An 18,381-nucleotide genomic window follows, 5' to 3' on the forward strand; every position below is an offset into this window, starting at 1 on the left:
GGGAATTTCAAAAATAGAGATAGATAAATTTAAGGTAAATTTTTGAGTTATGGAAGCCAAAATGGAATTTCTATTAGTGGAAAATGATTAACATATCATTATGGATCCAAGCACTACACAAATAGAAACATCAACAAAAGATTGGTCCAAGTTATATCCAAAGGTAAAGAGTACAATATTACTGAATATTTTAGGAGAAGCTAATATGGAGGAATTGTGGAACAATTTAGGAACTTTGTATTAGTTTATGTCTCTAGTGAACAATTTTTTCCGATAGAAAATAATGTATAACGTAAGGATGAAGGATGGATACTCGATGAAAAAGCATCTGAATTCCTTCAATACTATTGTCATTTAGCTATTATATATTGTTATCAAGATTGTAGGTGGAGATTAGTGTATCAATTTGTTTTTTTGTTCATTAGAACCATTGGATATCTCATTATTTAATAACTAGTAATGTGACTATTATATGTTTTGATGTAATAGTCTCATCCTTTTTGTAGGAGGGGATGAGATGGAGAAACATGGTAATTAATAATACATATGTGTTGTATGTATGAGGATGGTCCCATAATAGAAATAAATTTAACTCCTAAAGTGTAAGGTCTAAATCTAGACAATGATCTAAATATCTAGGAAAAATTGTAAATATACGTTTGATATGTGGAAAAGTATGGTGTTACAAGAAATAATTATATCCAAAATTGTTGAGAAATGGAAGGGATTTGATGATGCTCATTCTACAAAAGAAAAAACCTCCTCAAATAAAAGAAGGATATGTATTTGCATTCTTTAAATACACATGTGGATCATGAGGCATGGGTGGTTGACTCAAGGGCATCCTTTCACATGACTCATCAAAGGGAGTGGTCTTGCGAGTGAAAATTATATGATGTCAATGATGTTTTCCTAAGAGATGACTCAATAAATACAATCATAGGAACAAGAAAAGTCATGTTGAAGCTAAATGGTGGAAGGATTATAACAATCCTTTATGTTTTGCATATCCCATGATTGGTAAAAAAAATTATTTCTATAAGAAAGATGAGTGATGCAAGTGTAATAATAGTGTTAAAAAATGATAAATGCAATATGGTTTGAGAAGCAATGGTATTGTTGAAGAGACTCATATTGGAACTTTGTATAAGCTTCTAAAAGCATTGCTAGTGATGGGTGCAACAATTCCATTTCTTCTAAGAGTGGAGCTAATGAAGGAAAAAAGGCTATGTTGTGTACTAAAGAACATGACATACCAGTGAGAAGGGATTTTATGTACTACTTGGCAATGGCATGGTAAAAGGTATGTGTAATTGCTGTCCAAATTTTGAATTCTATGAACATTATTTATATGTGAAGCAGAATCAAGTAAGATTCTCCTCTGGTGCTATGAGGGTAGAGGGCATATTATAGTTGGTGTACAATGATGTGTTTGGACCTGTGTCCATTACATCACTAGGTACATATATGTACTATGTATCATTTATAAATGAGTTCTCAAGGAATAAATGCATTTATTTTCTTAGAAAAAGATTTGAAGTCTTTGAAATTCAAAAAAATTAAGTCTCTTGTGGAAAATAAGACAAAGAAGAAAATTAAGGTGCCAAGGACAAATAATGGGGAAGAATTTTTAGGGAATGGATTTGAATATTTATGTAGGAAATGTTGTATGGAAAGGTTGAAGGCTACTCCATACACTCCTCAACAATACCGAGATGTGGAAAGAATGAACATGATGCGAATGGGGAAAGAAAGAAACATTCTCAGTTCTGCTAGGTTAGGATAGGAATTCTTGCTAGAGATAATGGATATTGCATGTTACTTGGTAATTATATTGCCCTCGTCAACGTTGGATGATAAGACTCCACATGAGGCATGGATTGGTAAGAAATCCTCTCCAAAATATCTCATGTTATTTCACTGTGGCACTTACATACACATTGCAAAGAGAATATGGGTAATATAATAAGAAAAATGAAAATTATATCTTTATTGGATATAAATATGGTGTAAAAGGTTATAATGTTTGTATCCTAGCAGCTGAAAAGGTTGTGTGTAGTCAAGGTGTAGTATTTAGATAAATCAAGTATGTTTTCAAATATGAAATCATACCAATAGAAAAAAAAAACAAAAAAAATTGAAATGAAGGATGATGAATTAGATTCTACAAAAGAACATAAATAAGAAGAAAAACCATATAATAAGGTGTGGAGAAGGTCAATTCAAGAATGAAGGAACACACAAATGTTTACTCCACTTGATTTCAGTTCAAATCTTGATTTCTTTGTTATTTGTGATGATCCTAGCACTCTTAGGGAGGTAGTGAATTCATAGGATGGAAAACTCTAGAAAAAAAGCCATGATTGAACAAATGGTAGCCATAGACAAAAATGAGGCTAAGAATCTAGTAGAATGGCCATATTGAAGAAAGCCCATTAAAAAAAAAAGTGTTTAAGAAGAAGTTATATGCAAAAAAAAAAATACAATGTTTGCCTAGAATCAAAAAATTATTCTTAAGTAAAGGGAATTGACTTTGTCAATATTTTTCCTCTATTATTTCATTTATTTGTTGTTTTTGAGGGACAATAAATGGACATAAAAACATCATTCATACATAGGTATATTGAAGAACAAATCTACATAAAAATTGCAAACTTACGAATTCGTCAATTTTGAAATCGCAGGAAACGATGCTTGAATTTGGCAACTCTGGGTTTGTTATTGAACTTGATTTTCTACTTAACAAAACAATTCCACAAGCCAAATGCGAGGGCATCATACGTTCTTAACGTGTGAGCAGGAGCGATGAACTTTACCCCACTCCTAGGCGTGTTTCTCTCTGATTTTGATATTGGCAGACACTGGACTATTTCTCTTGGATGCATAGCGTCTCTCATTGTACGTTCTTTTTCCTCAGATCACTATATTCTTGAAATCTAATTTAGCCTGTAGGAGGTAATTTTGTTTGCTATAGAGTGGGAAATGTATTTTATAGATTAGGTTTGGCAGTTACCTATTCACCACGTGTCAAAAAAATAAAATGAAAAATGTATCTACCTATAAAATAGGAAATGTATCTCATAAATTAAACTCGGAAATTACCAATTCACCATGTGTAAAATAAATTAAAATGAAAAATGTATCTCCCCAACGAGATTTTGTTGGAATATTAATTCCAACTGCACAGCGGTTTTGGAAAACCGCCCGGTCTCCCCGCACCGCCATTCGCAAATGGCTATACCAGCAGGAGGGGCTCCGACACAATCAAACGCCGCCACGCGTCCACTGTACATCTGCCATACCGCCTACTCCCCGGACGTTAAAGTCCATTTCGTTTGCCCGAGGATGGCTTGCGAACCTCGTCGGATCAGCTCAGCAATTTGATCGCGCATCCTGAGCCGTCGATTTCCCGAATGTGCATTCCGCCTGCGTCAAATCGAAATTTTGCGTGGAGTGTTTGGTTTTCTCTGTTGACCGCCGCGAATGGAATTAATGTCTGTACGTAGATGTAGGTGAATTATTAAATTTTGTTTACGGCACATAAGTTTTATTGTTTTTCATATACATATGTATGTTTTCCACATAACATTTGAGGGAGCCTGCGTGCTGGAGGATTGTTCATGAGAACAAGGAAAAGAATGTGGAGAGTGCCTACGCGCGGGATTGTATGAAGAACAGGGAAAAGAATGCACTGTAGTGCGGAAAACAGAATAGAGGCGGACTGTAATGTCTGTTAGCCATTGCAAAACCAGGGAATGGCATGAAACTGTGTGTTGAGCCCACACACAGAGGTTGTTCATGGAAATGCATTGAACGCACAGTAGTGCGAAAAATTAAAAAAAAGAACAGGGATGTATTGTATTGGTTGCCCAGCGCAAAACCAAGAAACAGCAAGAAATTTTTTTGTAATACCCACAGCAGTGGAAGACCAGAAGCGAGAGAGAGACAGAGTCTCTCCAGTGAATCCCTCTCTGCGAAGAGGATGAGTTTGTAACAGTTTTTGTTTTTAAGCAATAGAAAATGTTTTATGCTGTTGTAATGGACTGTTATGAGTACATTTGTTTTTAAAAGCTTCCCTGTCCAAAGGTCCTGGAAGAAATGGAACAGAGCATTGGCTCTGTGGTATTTGCTTGATTGGTTTTGGTATTTTCCCATTCAAAAATTCCCAACAGTGGTATCAGAGCTAGTCCAGGCTCTTTGAAGACTCAAAGAAGCTGAAGGAAGGTGTTGTTGCAACAGTCAAACCTCTCCAGCAGTGTGAAGCCTCAGCGAAAATGATTAAGGTATTCCTCAAGCTTTCCTTTGTGTTACTGTTATAGAAACAGTCAGTGATTTAAAAAAAAACAGTCAAGTATTTAAAGCCTAGATAAGAATGGCAAGGTCAAAGAAGAAAGCCTCCAAGCCTGCTAAAAATGTGTCTCCCTCCTCTACTAAACTAGAAGGCAATCCATTAGAATACATTCTATTTGAAGTTCCAAAGTTTGATGGAAACTTTGATGTATGGGAAATAAACATGAGGGCTTTCTTAAAGTCTGAAGGGATTGAAGTCTGGGAGTCAGTGATTGATGACAGCAAGATGGATAAAGAATCCATGGAGTATGATGCACAAGCAACAAAGACTATCTTGGATGGACTCCCTGATTCAGTGAAGAGGAATCTAAGAAAATATACATCAGCAAAGGATATATGGGACAGACTGCATGATCTTCATGCAAAGGGAGCACTGACCATGACAATGAGTCAAGAAGAGACTTATGAACCCATCATAGAAGCTGAGAATGAAAAGCTTGACCTCATCAAGCTTCAAGTAAAAGAAAGGAATGAAGAACTTGCCAAGCTTAAGAAGGAGCTTGACCAATGCAAGAAGAAACATCATGAAGAAGTCATATCCATGACAAATCAGCTGAATAGTGCAAAGAAGCAGGCAGATTTCTTGACAAGTCAACTTGAACAAAGACACAAGAGAGTGAATAAGCTTGTGGAAGAGATTGGACAGTATAAGGTAGAGGTCTCCTCCCTTAAGTCTGAACTACAAGAAGCCAAGAAGCAGGCACAAGGAGCTGAAAAGAAAATGAAGAGTAGTCAAGCAAAAGATGAAGAAATCTCCAAAATGAAGACAGATATTATCTCCTTCAAAATAGTAGCAGCTGAAGCTACTCGTAGCAAGGAAGAAACTGAGGAACAACTAGCAAAGAAAAGTAATGAATGTGAAAAGTTAGAAGAAGAGATTGTCCTCCTCAGGAAGAAGGTTGAAGGGATGAACAAGATCATGAAGAGCTCTCAAGCATTGGATGACATGCTTAGCTATCATAGATCTCCATCTGATAAATCAGGACTTGGGTATGTAGGTGAACCCTCAAACAAGCATGAGGATGCTTTAAGCAAAGGAGATGTGAAGAAGCCACAAAGAAGGTGTGATGCTCCTAGTTCCAGCAAAGGCAAGGAGAAAAATGAAGGCTGCAATAGAAGAAATCCTCCTCCAAGTAGAAAACCAGCTCCAAGAAGAAATGTAGCTGATGGAAAAAAGGCAAGAGGCAATGGTGATCATCAAAGGATCTCAAGGCAGCAAGGCTTCAGAAGTACATCAATGAAACCACCATCTCCCAGGTACCAAAGTTCATTTTTTGGTTATTCTTATTCATGTTCAAACTTTGGTCATATGGCAAAAGACTGTAGAGCATTTCATAAAGATAAATGTTGTGGTCTTCGACAACCTCCAAGAAACAATTTTAGAAGAAATCATGAAATGTCATTCATGAAAAATGTAGAATGTTTTAAGTGTCATAACATTGGGCATATGGCACGAGATTGTAACTTAACATTGGATCTTACACAAGCTAGACCCATGCAAAAGAAGAAAGTTACACAAGTATGGAGAAGGAAGGAAAGGCAATCTGAAAACCCCTTGAACTCTCCAGTGGATCTAAATTTGTTTTGAGAAGAGTCTGCCAAAAGAAGACAAGCACACATTAAAGGGGAGCTTGTAATTTTTTTGTTACTGAACTGTCTTAATAGTCACTCCTTGATGAAGACCTTTTATAAGGGAAAAATATGAAGTTAAATCTACCATAAAAGCAGAGAAGAAAAAGGGGCAGCCCTCAAATGTGAAGTGCAGCAGCGCAATAAGAAAAGTATGAAAAACATGGAAACCCTCACAACAGTGGGAGGACAAAACAAAAAACAGCAGTTTGAAATTTTTTTTATGGAGCACATGCAAAGAAATGCATAAAGAAAAACATGGACAGCAGATTTTTAATGCACATGGGTGAATGAGAATGTGTGTGGTAGCAGAAAATCGAAAGGAATTGCACAGCAGTGCATTATGAAAATAAAAAAAATGAAGATGAAGATTGTGTGAAGCAAGGGAGTAAAAATGAACAGGGGCAGCCCGTGTTAACAGGAGTTAGTGTATGGGCACACAGCAGTATGATGAAACAAAAGGTAGCCACAGTGCAAATTGCAGAGGCAACGCAGCAACAAATAAAAACCCAGGGATGACAGTCTATGGTTATGGGTATGGACAGCAGTGAATATGAAAAATGCAGCAGCAAGAAGTTATGGACAACAGCACAGGTAAAAGAATTTTTTTCTTTACAGCAGTAAATGTATGTGTAATGAATGCGTTGTTCATTGAACTGAAATACAACATATGCAACAGCAGTGAATATGCAGCAGCAAAAAAAAGAACAGTGCAATGAATTTTTATTGTTTTGAAACTGCATCTAAGGCAGTGTTTGGCAGTGATCCCTCCGTGAGAGGAAGATGCTCTCAAGCATACACATGGTAAATCCCTCTATCAAGAGGATGATGCTTTTCAGCATAGTCATTAGTGAATCCCTCTGTTGAGAGGAAGATGCTCTTTAGCATAGTTTGGTAAATCCCTCTGTTAAGAGGAAGATGTTTTTTTATAACAGGTGAATCCCTCTGTCATGAGGAAGGTGCTCTTAAGCACAGTCACATGGTGAATCCCTCTATCATGAGGAAGGTGCTCTTCAGCACATTGTAATGGTGAATCCCTCTGTCATGAGGAAGGTGCTCTTAAGCACAGTTTCAGGTTAATCCCTCTATTAAGAGGAAGACAACTTTGTTTGTTTGTGAACTGCATCAGAAACAGTTGGTGAATACCTCTATGTGAGGAAGATATCTTTGTAACAGCAGTATTGAGGAATCCCTCTATGTGAGGAAGTGTTTGGGTATGTCCTAATGCCTAGCAGTTGAAATTAAAGGGGAGTGTTGGAATATTAATTCCAACTGCACAGCGGTTTTGGAAAACCGCCCGGTCTCCCCGCACCGCCATTCGCAAATGGTTGTACCAGCAGGAGGGGCTCCGACACAATCAAACGCCGCCACGCGTCCACTGTACATCCGCCATACCGCCTGCTCCCCGGACGTTAAAGTCCGTTTCGTTTGCCCGAGGATGGCTTGCGAACCTCGTCGGATCAGCTCAGCGATTTGATCGCGCGTCCTCAGCCGTCGATTTCCCGAATGTGCATTCCGCCTGCGTCAAATCGAAATTTTGCGTGGAGTGTTTGGTTTTCTCTGTTGACCGCCGCGAATGGAATTTAATGTCTGTACGTAGATGTAGGTGAATTATTAAATTTTGTTTACGGCACATAAGTTTTATTGTTTTTCATATACATATGTATGTTTTCCACATAACATTTGAGGGAGCCTGCGCGCTGGAGGATTGTTCATGAGAACAAGGAAAAGAATGTGGAGAGTGCCTGCGCGCGGGATTGTATGAAGAACAGGGAAAAGAATGCACTGCAGTGCGGAAAACAGAATAGAGGCGGACTGTAATGTCTGTTAGCCATTGCAAAACCAGGGAATGGCATGAAACTGTGTGTTGAGCCCGCGCGCAGAGGTTGTTCATGGAAATGCATTGAACGCACAACAGTGCGAAAAATTAAAAAAAAGAACAGGGATGTATTGTATTGGTTGCCCAGCGCAAAACCAAGAAACAACAAGAATTTTTTTTGTAATACCCACAGCAGTGGAAGACCAGAAGCGAGAGAGAGACAGAGTCTCTCCAGTGAATCCCTCTCTGCGAAGAGGATGAGTTTGTAACAGTTTTTGTTTTTAAGCAATAGAAAATGTTTTATGTTGTTTTAATGGACTGTTATGAGTACATTTGTTTTTAAAAGCTTCCCTGTCCAAAGGCCCTGGAAGAAATGGAACAGAGCATTGGCTCTGTGGTATTTGCTTGATTGGTTTTGGTATTTTCCCATTCAAAAATTCCCAACAGTTTCTAATCTATCGACTTTTATTGCGAAGGGAATGGCTCTTCTCTCACTTCCGCCTATATTCGCATAGTTGAGGTCGCTTCCATGCAGCGCTAAAGCAGGAACTTCGTGTAGATCTGAAACACCAAGCTTATCACAATTGCACATTCCTTGAGCTTGTTGACGTGGCTAATGGGGCCCTGTCTGTTTCCGTTTAAGCCCGTTTACATAAAAAGATAAACCCATTCTGCTGCGGAAGTCGGAAAACGGTTGAGAATTTGCAATCTGGAGGCTCATGTCGCCTTGTATCTTTTCACTCTACTTTAGAGACTGTATCTGTACTTTCTCCCATTGTTCGACCGAACACAGCTAAAGCCTTCTAAAGACAAAAAATCGCATTTGAAATCTGAATTTTGAAAACCATGCGCCACATGGACACCGGGTACGCATGTTTTTCAGTGATATGTTTCTTCCTTTTTGAGCTAACCCTCCATTGTAAGCAGGTTTTTTAGCGATATGTTTTTTTTTTGAGCTAACCCATAACTTACCAAGAATGAAAGTGGAACTCAAATTGTTTTTTTGAATATTCTGAATAACTAAATAGGTCATATTGTAAATATCAATAATAAATAACGGAGTAGTCTACCTAGGCGGTAGAATGGCCCTTTTTCCGGCACCGGCCGGAAAATCGTCCGGCTCCGGCTACCGGAAATCTCTCCCTCTTCCGCCACCATCCCTCAGCTCCACCACCACCTTTCTCCGCCACCCTCCCTGACCGCCCTGACATTCCCTGACATCCCTGACCGATCGCCTGACATCCCTGATCGATCGGGGAGTAATTCCTGCGGGGAGTAATGAGCTGGAATTCATGCGGGGAGTAATTCCCTCCATTCGAAATGGTCACCCGCGCCCATTCAAGCTCTGCGCTTCAGCTGTGCTGGCTTACCCCTCTGCGAACTCCTTCCGCACTGCAGCTCGGAGGCCAGGTACTCCTCGCCGGTAAATCCTCAAGATTTAGGAGCAGTGTGGGATCGGCCTGTTTTGTCCAGCGCTGAGTAAAATTGGTGACCACATCGTAAGCAGCAGGGCCTTGGATCTTAGAATGGGCATCATGCCATGGCTCCCTAGGGCCTCCGTGCTGAAGATCTGCTCCCTTGTAATTTATCTGATGAAAATCATCCCTGTAAACAGTATCCAGAGTCCTAAACAATGGATGGATCTCGTTATCATACCTTCCATCGCAGAGATCGATTCCTCCAACGAAGCTCATGACCTCACGATTCTCAGAGCCATGGACGCGGGCATCCAAGCACACAGTCTTCTGGTGATGGGTAAACTCTGCAAAAATCTCCGCGGTTTGGAATGCACTCATCGAACGATCTACGTATCTGGGACATTGAAAGTAGTAGATGTTGGTGCCCTTGAAATATTCAGATGTCTCGTCACAGTGGGTTTGCATGAGTCCCTGGTAACTGAGAAGCTCCATGGCCGTTATATCCTCCCAGATAAGGACCAGAACTCTTACTCCCTGATCCGCTTTCTTCTTCAAAAGTTCACCCAATGTCACAGTTTCTGCACCAGGGATCATCCTTTCCTTGTCCCTCACAAGCGTAATCTTGGTATTTACAGACCATCCAGCAATGTATATAAATTGCTCGGCTCCATCAATGTACTGGTACACTTCCTCCCACAGTCTCGGAGGCCTGTATAAGGCGCGCTCCTCGCCATGACCCAGCTCGATCCTGGGACGATAATTTTCTGATAAGTGAGAATTCTGATACAGATTGACTCTGCATCCTTTCCTCTGCTTGAAATACACATGCTGGACTCCTGGGAAGTTTCGATCTCGAATCCCGGAACCCCAGTATGGATCTTCTGAGACTTGTTTGAACTGGAGGCGGGCATGGATCTGAGATTTCTTCAGCTGTTCGGAAAAGTCTTCATTATATAAGTCATACCAGCCCTCGATGACCTTGCCGCTGAGGATTTCTGAGATTGGGATCTTGGCTCTTCCAACCACTTGTGCAGAGATTTCCAATCCCTTCTTAACGCTGATAACCAGAGAAGGCGATGTGTAGGCGCAGAGTATGTGAAAAGTTTCGTTCCAAATTGGGTTTGTAGGTTCACGGGACAGAACTCTGGTTCTTGCAATTCTAGCAATACCAATATCTATGGTGGCATATAATCCAATGTGCTCATCTAGATGGAGAAGCTCCTTAACTTCCTCCCCCACCTGCTCAATAAAAAATCATTAGTCCTACTTCAAAATTTTTACAAAATGATATGAATTCTTAAACAAAAGACCAAACTTGGGCTTCAGCAAGGTCCTCACAATCATTAGTCCTACTTCAAAATTTTTACAAAACGATATGCATTCTTAAACAAAAGACCAAACCTGGGCTTCAGCAAGGTCCTCACAATCATTAGTCCTACTTCAAAATTTTTACAAAATGATATGCATTCTTAAACAAAAGATCAAACCTGGGCTTCAGCAAGGTCCTCACCTTGTAGAGAAACAAGAATCAATAAACCAAAACCAAGATCTTGGAAAATTCTCCACCTTGTTTCTCAACAAGATGTACTACTGTTCAGTAAACATCAAATACAAGATCCATAATCAAAGGTGGTTGACGTCATTACCTTTCTCAGCAACCTGGGTAAGCCTCCATGACTGAGGTGCCTAGCTTCAAATATAGTGGCAGTAAGTGTACCATGAACTACTTGGGATGCCATTGGAGACCTGTATTAGAAATCTGTAAATCACAAAAGTAATGCAATCCACTGACTATGGAGATGTTTCAAGCTACACAAATTTATAAGAGTACAGGGAATTTGAAGACCAGCAGGTTTTTAGACCACTGTTCATTGGAACATGTTTTTCTTGAAAATTACATGGAGGTTACTGCAGCTGTTCACAGACCTAAAGTGAAAACAAGTTTAGGTTCTTACTAATGAAATCCTAAATTCCACATATCACAATCTCTCTCATGATGAAAGAAAGTAAAATTTAGAATTATCTTTACCCCTAGAGACGAAATCCCTAGTAAAATCCCCCAATATTTATCAAGTATTTTTCTAGAGCTATCCAGACAAATTATTTCTATGATTTTCTCACAGTTATGTTATGACCATGACTAGAAGTTGATTAATGTATTCTAGGGTTCCTATCTTATGTTTCTCCCATCAAAAGATCTTCTGCAATATTCCAATTTAATCAGTATCTTTCAAATGCTATAAATTACCAACTGGAAGATTTCGATATGTTTATATATTTTAGATATCAGTCAGCGTTGGTTCACTTGTTCATCTACTTTCAGGAGGAAACGTTTCACAATATTAATATCAGAAAGCAGGATTCAAATGGAGGAGCATTTTCAGTGATTTTCTGGACCTCTCTTCTCAGAAAGTATGCTTGACAATTTACATTTGTAGATTATGTTAATTAGTTCTTCTCTATTGCATATGGAATAATTCATGACCTCAATCCACCTCCTAGAATACTTCGAGAGGTTAGAAGATGGATACAACTGAAGTATAATATAAGGATGGGCGACTGGTATTTGTACAAGGATTTAATTGAAATTAGAGTATATGGGTGCGAGCCAGCTCCTTATATGCTCCCAACTTTCCTTCCTCTCAGAATATTTTCACCAGAGTATATCAGATAGAATTTGAACATTGATCAAATTCACTTTTTACCTAGAAATACCCAGTTCTATTTAAATTGAAAGTTGAAGTGGGCCCTTTTCAGGTAACTGATAGAGTGGCAACATAGGAAGTTGAAAAAATGTTATAGGAAATGAGCTTGTCTCTAAGAGAAGTTTGGAAATAGGAACTCAGGGAAACATTTCCAATCTAAGGGTTGAACAAGCATAATATGCATATCAACATGTAGCAAAAACATTAATTGAAATATATGCTAACAAATATGTTTGGGAAGAGAAAAAATTAATGGATATTATAGGCGAGGGAGGAGATTTCAAATTAACTGAACCTAGAACCTTGGATACATAACCACCCAAAGAGAAAGAGCTGAAAAGGAGTAGCCAAGATAGTCATAGCGAACTTTAGAATCATAGGTACAATTCAAAATAATGAAAAGGCAGAGCGTGGAAGAACAAGGATAGAGACATGGATAATCAACAATTGAAGCAACTTATAATGAAATTGAAACACTCAGTGAAACAAATACAACAAGCAAGCTTTCTTTCAACATGAAGTCTTTTCCCTTGGCTGTCACCGAGGTCCCTTCATCCTCTGCAACTCTAGCTCCAAAAAATGATTTATTTTCCAAATTCATGGAAATCAAAAGTAAGAATGTAGAGCTTAAAAAGATTTCTTTCAATGAGTTATGAAAACAAGGTCCTTCTACAAGCACTAGATTATTAACAACAATGGATTTTGGAAAGAAGCAACTACAACTGGCAGTTTTAGAGCTGAAGACACAAAATGTTAAAACTCCTTATGACTACAAAGCAAGTAGGCTCACTGTTAACTTGGAACAGATACATCCAATGGACTAGATGGACCTTCCTAGGCAAACAGGTGAAATGTTGTGCCATTCTTATAACAACTCAGTGGCTACTATGGAAAAATTGGAGAAATCTTTGAAGAAAATCACTAATCAGTTGAGACAGGAGAAGACATCCACTGAAGCTAAGGAAAATAGAAAGCATGATTATTAAATTGGAACCTGACCCAAACAATATCAATGCCATCCAATCCCTCATGGATGTAAGGGATACTGCTATAAATGTCCTTAGGAGAAAATTGAACATGTTCAAACAAAGGAGTTAGATTCTATCACTAAGGAAAAAGAGATATTCTTCTCATTGATGATTGAGCAGAATAAACAATTGTATCAACTAGAAAAACAAGTAGAACAATTGCTGAAAGAAAGAGCTAGTCAAACTATCTCTGATACTCCTATTGAAACACAACAGTTAGAAACTGAAAAGTTGACTAAGGTAATGTAATCACTCAAACCAAATGATCAATACATTGATAATTTGAAGAAAGAATTAAAGGATAAATAAACCTCTCTTAATATTGCATCTAAAGAGAAGAACGCATTTTCAGACATTGAATGGTTTAAAAAGCAATTAGTAGGTGCTCCGTCTCTAGTTGATGCAAGAAAAAGTTTATGGGATGACATTATTTCTTATGTTTCAAGGTAATTAGGGAAGAGGAAAAATTATTCCACTTAAATACAATAGTTGCACAACAAATCCATGAAGAATTAAGACACAAGCCAACCTTAGGCAACAAGATTGTAAAATTTTTAAATTCTAGAGGCAAGGAGCAATTAAGGGTAGTAGGCATCAGAGATAGAACTGGTTTAATTATAAAGATTAAGAAAGTCCAAAAAGAAAAATAATTTTCATAAGAATGTATAAGAAAAATGCAGAGAAGTTCAAAGTGATTTGGATCATTTTCACACCAAATTTAACATCTTGAGAGAATTAGGACTACCTACATCCTGGACAACACCAAATAAATTGATTTCCCGGTAGGCCCACTAAAAAATATTGATTGAATGAAAAGGGGATCACAGTAAATTTGTAAATTTGAAAGAGGAGATAGATGGTAAAACACTCATCAGTAAGTTAATGAATGATTTCTACATCCATTGCTAGATCAAATACCTGTTTCCAGTTTCTCTTACTTATAAGAAATGCTCAGATTTGGATGTAGCCTATAGGAAGATGACATCTTTCAGTTATCCAGTTGGTGAAAATTGCGACAAATAGTTGCAATCCTTCCTAAAATTTATTAACTACAACAGAAAATTCCAAATAAAGAAACATAACCGGAGCTTTTGATTTAATTTGTAACAAACTATTTATTTTCTATTGGTTAATTCTATTTTTATAATTTTTCATAACAAATTGTTGTTATGGAAACTTTTAAATTTTAAGAAGCAAATCGAGAGAGGGGTTGGATTTTGTAATCAGAAAATACTTTCATATATATTTTTTGTAGGCCTCAATTTTGAGATTTAATCAAAGCTTTCACATATTGGTTCATGGCAGTGTGTGTTTATCTGTGAGTAGTTTTCTGTCATTCTTTTCTATTCTTCAGTACAAAGCAGGATTGTCTAGAATTATTAGAGAGGAAAGATTGAGGATAAATCTCCCTTATTTCCATGATAAAGTTATGATATTTATGAGTATTTGATTTCTACTATTTGCTAATTTCATTCCTCAAAGTATTTGAATTACTGTCTATGATTCTGGTTATTCATAAATTTGTTTTGTTAAACCTTTTGGGAGTATTGCAATAACATTTTCTACATGTATTGTATTAGTAAAGTTTATTCAAGTTGAGTAAATTATTTATTCAGTAGTCTTAGTATCTTATTTCAATTTTCTTAAGCTAAGAGATCTGCCATAATCAAAGGCCTTCCCTTTTGATTAAGGTTAAAAACAAGGTTCCAAATTTTATTGAATCTAAAGGCCACCACCTCCTTTATAAAACAAAATTCCCATATTTTGTTTCCTTGGCATAATTTTTTATCCAAAATCTGTTTGCAATGACTAGAAACAACAGAAGGTACCCAAGCCCTCAATTGATGATATTCACGACACATTGGAGGGAGTGAAACTAATCAAAAGAATCTACTTGAAGTCCATTTATCACTAGATACCTGTTGATCCACAAGATGTGTGGAAGACATCATTCAAAATAATTTTTTTCCTTACCAAAGTAGAGTTAGTTTTCATGTATCAATACCATATGACAGAATGTTCACAGACCTAAAGTGTTCAAGAAAAACATGTTCCAATGAACAGTGGTCTAAAAACCTGTTGGTCTTCAAATTCCCTGTACTCTTATAAATTTGTGTAGCTTGAAACATCTCCATAGTCAGTGGATTGCATTACTTTTGTGATTTACAGATTTCTAATACAGGTCTCCAATGGCATCCCAAGTAGTTCATGGTACACTTACTGCCACTATATTTGAAGCTAGGCACCTCAGTCATGGAGGCTTACCCAGGTTGCTGAGAAAGGTAATGATGTCAACCACCTTTGATTATGGATCTTATATTTGATGTTTACTGAACAGTAGTACATCTTGTTGAGAAACAAGGTGGAGAATTTTCCAAGATCCTGGTTTTGGTTTATTGATTCTTGTTTCTCTACAAGGTGAGGACCTTGCTGAAGCCCAGGTTTGATCTTTTGTTTAAGAATGTATATCATTTTGTAAAAAATTTGAAGTAGGACTAATGATTGTGAGGACCTTGCTGAAGCCCAGGTTTGGTCTTTTGTTTAAGAATGCATATCGTTTTGTAAAAATTTTGAAGTAGGACTAATGATTGTGAGGACCTTGCTGAAGCCCAGGTTTGGTCTTTTGTTTAAGAATGCATATCATTTTGTAAAAATTTTGAAGTAGGACTAATGATTTTTTGTTGAGCAGGTGGGGGAGGAAGTTAAGGAGCTTCTCCATCTAGATGAGCACATTGGATTATATGCCACCATAGATATTGGTATTGCTAGAATTGCAAGAACCAGAGTTCTGTCCCGTGAACCTACAAACCCAATTTGGAACGAAACTTTTCACATACTCTGCGCCTACACATCGCCTTCTCTGGTTATCAGCGTTAAGAAGGGATTGGAAATCTCTGCACAAGTGGTTGGAAGAGCCAAGATCCCAATCTCAGAAATCCTCAGCAGCAAGGTCATCGAGGGCTGGTATGACTTATATAATGAAGACTTTTCCGAACAGCTAAAGAAATCTCAGATCCATGCCTGCCTCCAGTTCAAACAAGTCTCAGAAGATCCATACTGGGGTTCCGGGATTCGAGATCGAAACTTCCCAGGAGTCCAGCATGTGTATTTCAAGCAGAGGAAAGGATGCAGAGTCAATCTGTATCAGAATTCTCACTTATTAGAAAATTATCGTCCCAGGATCGAGCTGGGTCATGGCGAGGAGAGTGCCTTATACAGGCCTCCGAGACTGTGGGAGGAAGTGTACCAGTACATTGATGGAGCCGAGCAATTTATATACATTGCTGGATGGTCTGTAAATACCAAGATTACGCTTGTGAGGGACAAGGAAAGGATGATCCCTGGTGCAGAAACTGTGACATTGGGTGAACTTTTGAAGAAGAAAGCGGATCAGGGAGTAAGAGTTCTGGTCCTTATCTGGGAGGATATAACGGCCGTGGAGCTTCTCAGTTACCAGGGACTCATGCAAACCCACTGTGACGAGACATCTGAATATTTCAAGGGCACCAACGTCTACTGCTTTCAATGTCCCAGATACGCAGATCGTTCGATGAGTGCATTCCAAACCGCGGAGATTTTTGCAGAGTTTACCCATCACCAGAAGACTGTGTGCTTGGATGCCCGCGTCCATGGCTCTGAGAATCGCGAGGTCGTGAGCTTCGTTGGAGGAATCGATCTCTGCGATGGAAGGTATGATAACGAGATCCATCCATTGTTTAGGACTCTGGATACTGTTTACAGGGATGATTTTCATCAGATCAATTACAAGGGAGCAGATCTTCGGCACGGAGGCCCTAGGGAGCCATGGCATGATGCCCATTCTAAGATCCAGGGCCCTGCTGCTTACGATGTGGTCACCAATTTTACTCAGCGCTGGACAAAACAGGCCGATCCCACACTGCTCCTAAATCTTGAGGATTTACCGGCGAGGAGTACCTGGCCTCCGAGCTGCAGTGCGGAAGGAGTTCGCAGAGGGGTAAGCCAGCACAGCTGAAGCGCAGAGCTTGAAATTTCGAAGTATCAGAGCTTGAATGGGCGCGGGTGACCATTTCGAATGGAGGGAATTACTCCCCGCATGAATTCCAGCTCATTACTCCCCGCAGGAATTACTCCCCGATCGATCAGGGATGTCAGGCGATCGGTCAGGGATGTCAGGGAATGTCAGGGTGGTCAGGGAGGGTGGCGGAGAAAGGTGGTGGTGGAGCTGAGGGATGGTGGCGGAAGAGGGAGAGATTTCCGGTAGCCGGAGCCGGACGATTTTCTGGCCGGTGCCGGAAAAAGGGCCATTCTACCGCCTAGGTAGACTACTCCATAAATAACTGAAGTAAAACTAGACATCATATTTCCCATCTATGGAATAGAACTGAAGTAAGAAATAAGACTAAACTGTTTATAACACCTAACAGGCAAAAAAATCAATTCAAATAACACCTAACCAACAACTAACTAACAATGAGATTAATATCTCAACCTAGAGAGTGAAAATATTTTATATTTTGGGTTTTATTGCCAAAGCTTGGGTGAGCTCTTTCATTATTGAAAACAATTGCAAATACAATCTGTGTCTTACATTGCACCCTGGTGGACCACCGACATCCAGGTTCTCCTCGGCGGGATGAATCTAATGTTTTTTACATGTACTAAATGGGATAGAAAGACCATTGACGAGGCCAATACTATTCGTGTTCCAAGCAGAGGAGATCATGGACTGTGGTGTTAGTTTTAAGGGTTTAAAGAAAGAAAATATCCAAGATGGGTAGATCTCCTTGCTACTCAAAAGAAGCGCTCAACTGCGGGGCCTAGATTGCAAATAAGACATGATTCTGCCTAAATACATTTCATGGTGATGTTGGATGGAGAAATCTTCCCAGAAAGAAAGTGAATCTCAACAGATATGTATTAATGCCAACATAAATATTTATTGATAGACTAATAATGCTATAAGAATATGTATTAATACCAACATAAATATTTATTGATAGACTAATAATGCAGTAAGAATATGTTTTGGAGGTATCAAGCAGTGTGGATAAAGTTGTAGATTAGTTTGGGTGTCCTATCTTCGTCCAACCTTAAACACATAAACATTTATCCCAATGAGGAGGAGCTTGTTATTCGGCTACATCATGACCGCTTCAAAACATGTAATATTCAAGAAATTACAAATGATTCAAGTCATGGCGTGACCTATTTGTAAATGATTCCCTTCCTGAAGATGACTCCAGCACATGAACTTTGGTATGACAGATGCTGATCTTGTTGAAACAGAAGCGGAGTAGCAGCCCGATCATTTTATAGGAAATGTAGCCACAATAGACGATATTTTCATTGACGCCAGCGACCTCGACCAAATTGAAATACGTCGACTCACAAAAGGTCCCATGAAAGGATTTTTTCCCTTGGATAAATTGGTGTATGAGATACATAAAGTT

General features: G+C 38.7%; 2 protein-coding genes across 2 annotated transcripts; one reads left to right on the forward strand and one right to left on the reverse strand.

Moving 5' to 3' along the window:
- Positions 1 to 9,150: 9,150 nt before the first annotated feature.
- LOC149142997 (phospholipase D alpha 1-like) lies at positions 9,151 to 11,132 on the reverse strand. The gene is made up of 3 exons (XM_089451646.1): positions 11,115 to 11,132; positions 10,863 to 10,962; positions 9,151 to 10,455 (listed from the first exon to the last, which is right to left on the reverse strand). Coding segments are annotated over exons 1-3 (1,407 nt in total). The 5' UTR covers positions 11,117 to 11,132.
- Positions 11,133 to 15,074: 3,942 nt separating this feature from the next.
- LOC149142998 (phospholipase D alpha 1-like) lies at positions 15,075 to 17,248 on the forward strand. Its single transcript, XM_089451647.1, has 3 exons — positions 15,075 to 15,231; positions 15,639 to 16,925; positions 17,036 to 17,248. Exons 1-3 carry the CDS (start codon positions 15,139 to 15,141, stop codon positions 17,246 to 17,248), a joined length of 1,593 nt encoding a protein of 530 aa, XP_089307773.1. The 5' UTR covers positions 15,075 to 15,138.
- The last annotated feature ends 1,133 nt before the right edge of the window (positions 17,249 to 18,381 follow it).

This window comes from Pinus tabuliformis, chromosome X, assembly GCF_031772625.1.
Source record: "Pinus tabuliformis cultivar Carrire ecotype Pingquan chromosome X, CPIR1, whole genome shotgun sequence".
Taxonomy (NCBI): Eukaryota; Viridiplantae; Streptophyta; class Pinopsida; order Pinales; family Pinaceae; genus Pinus; species Pinus tabuliformis.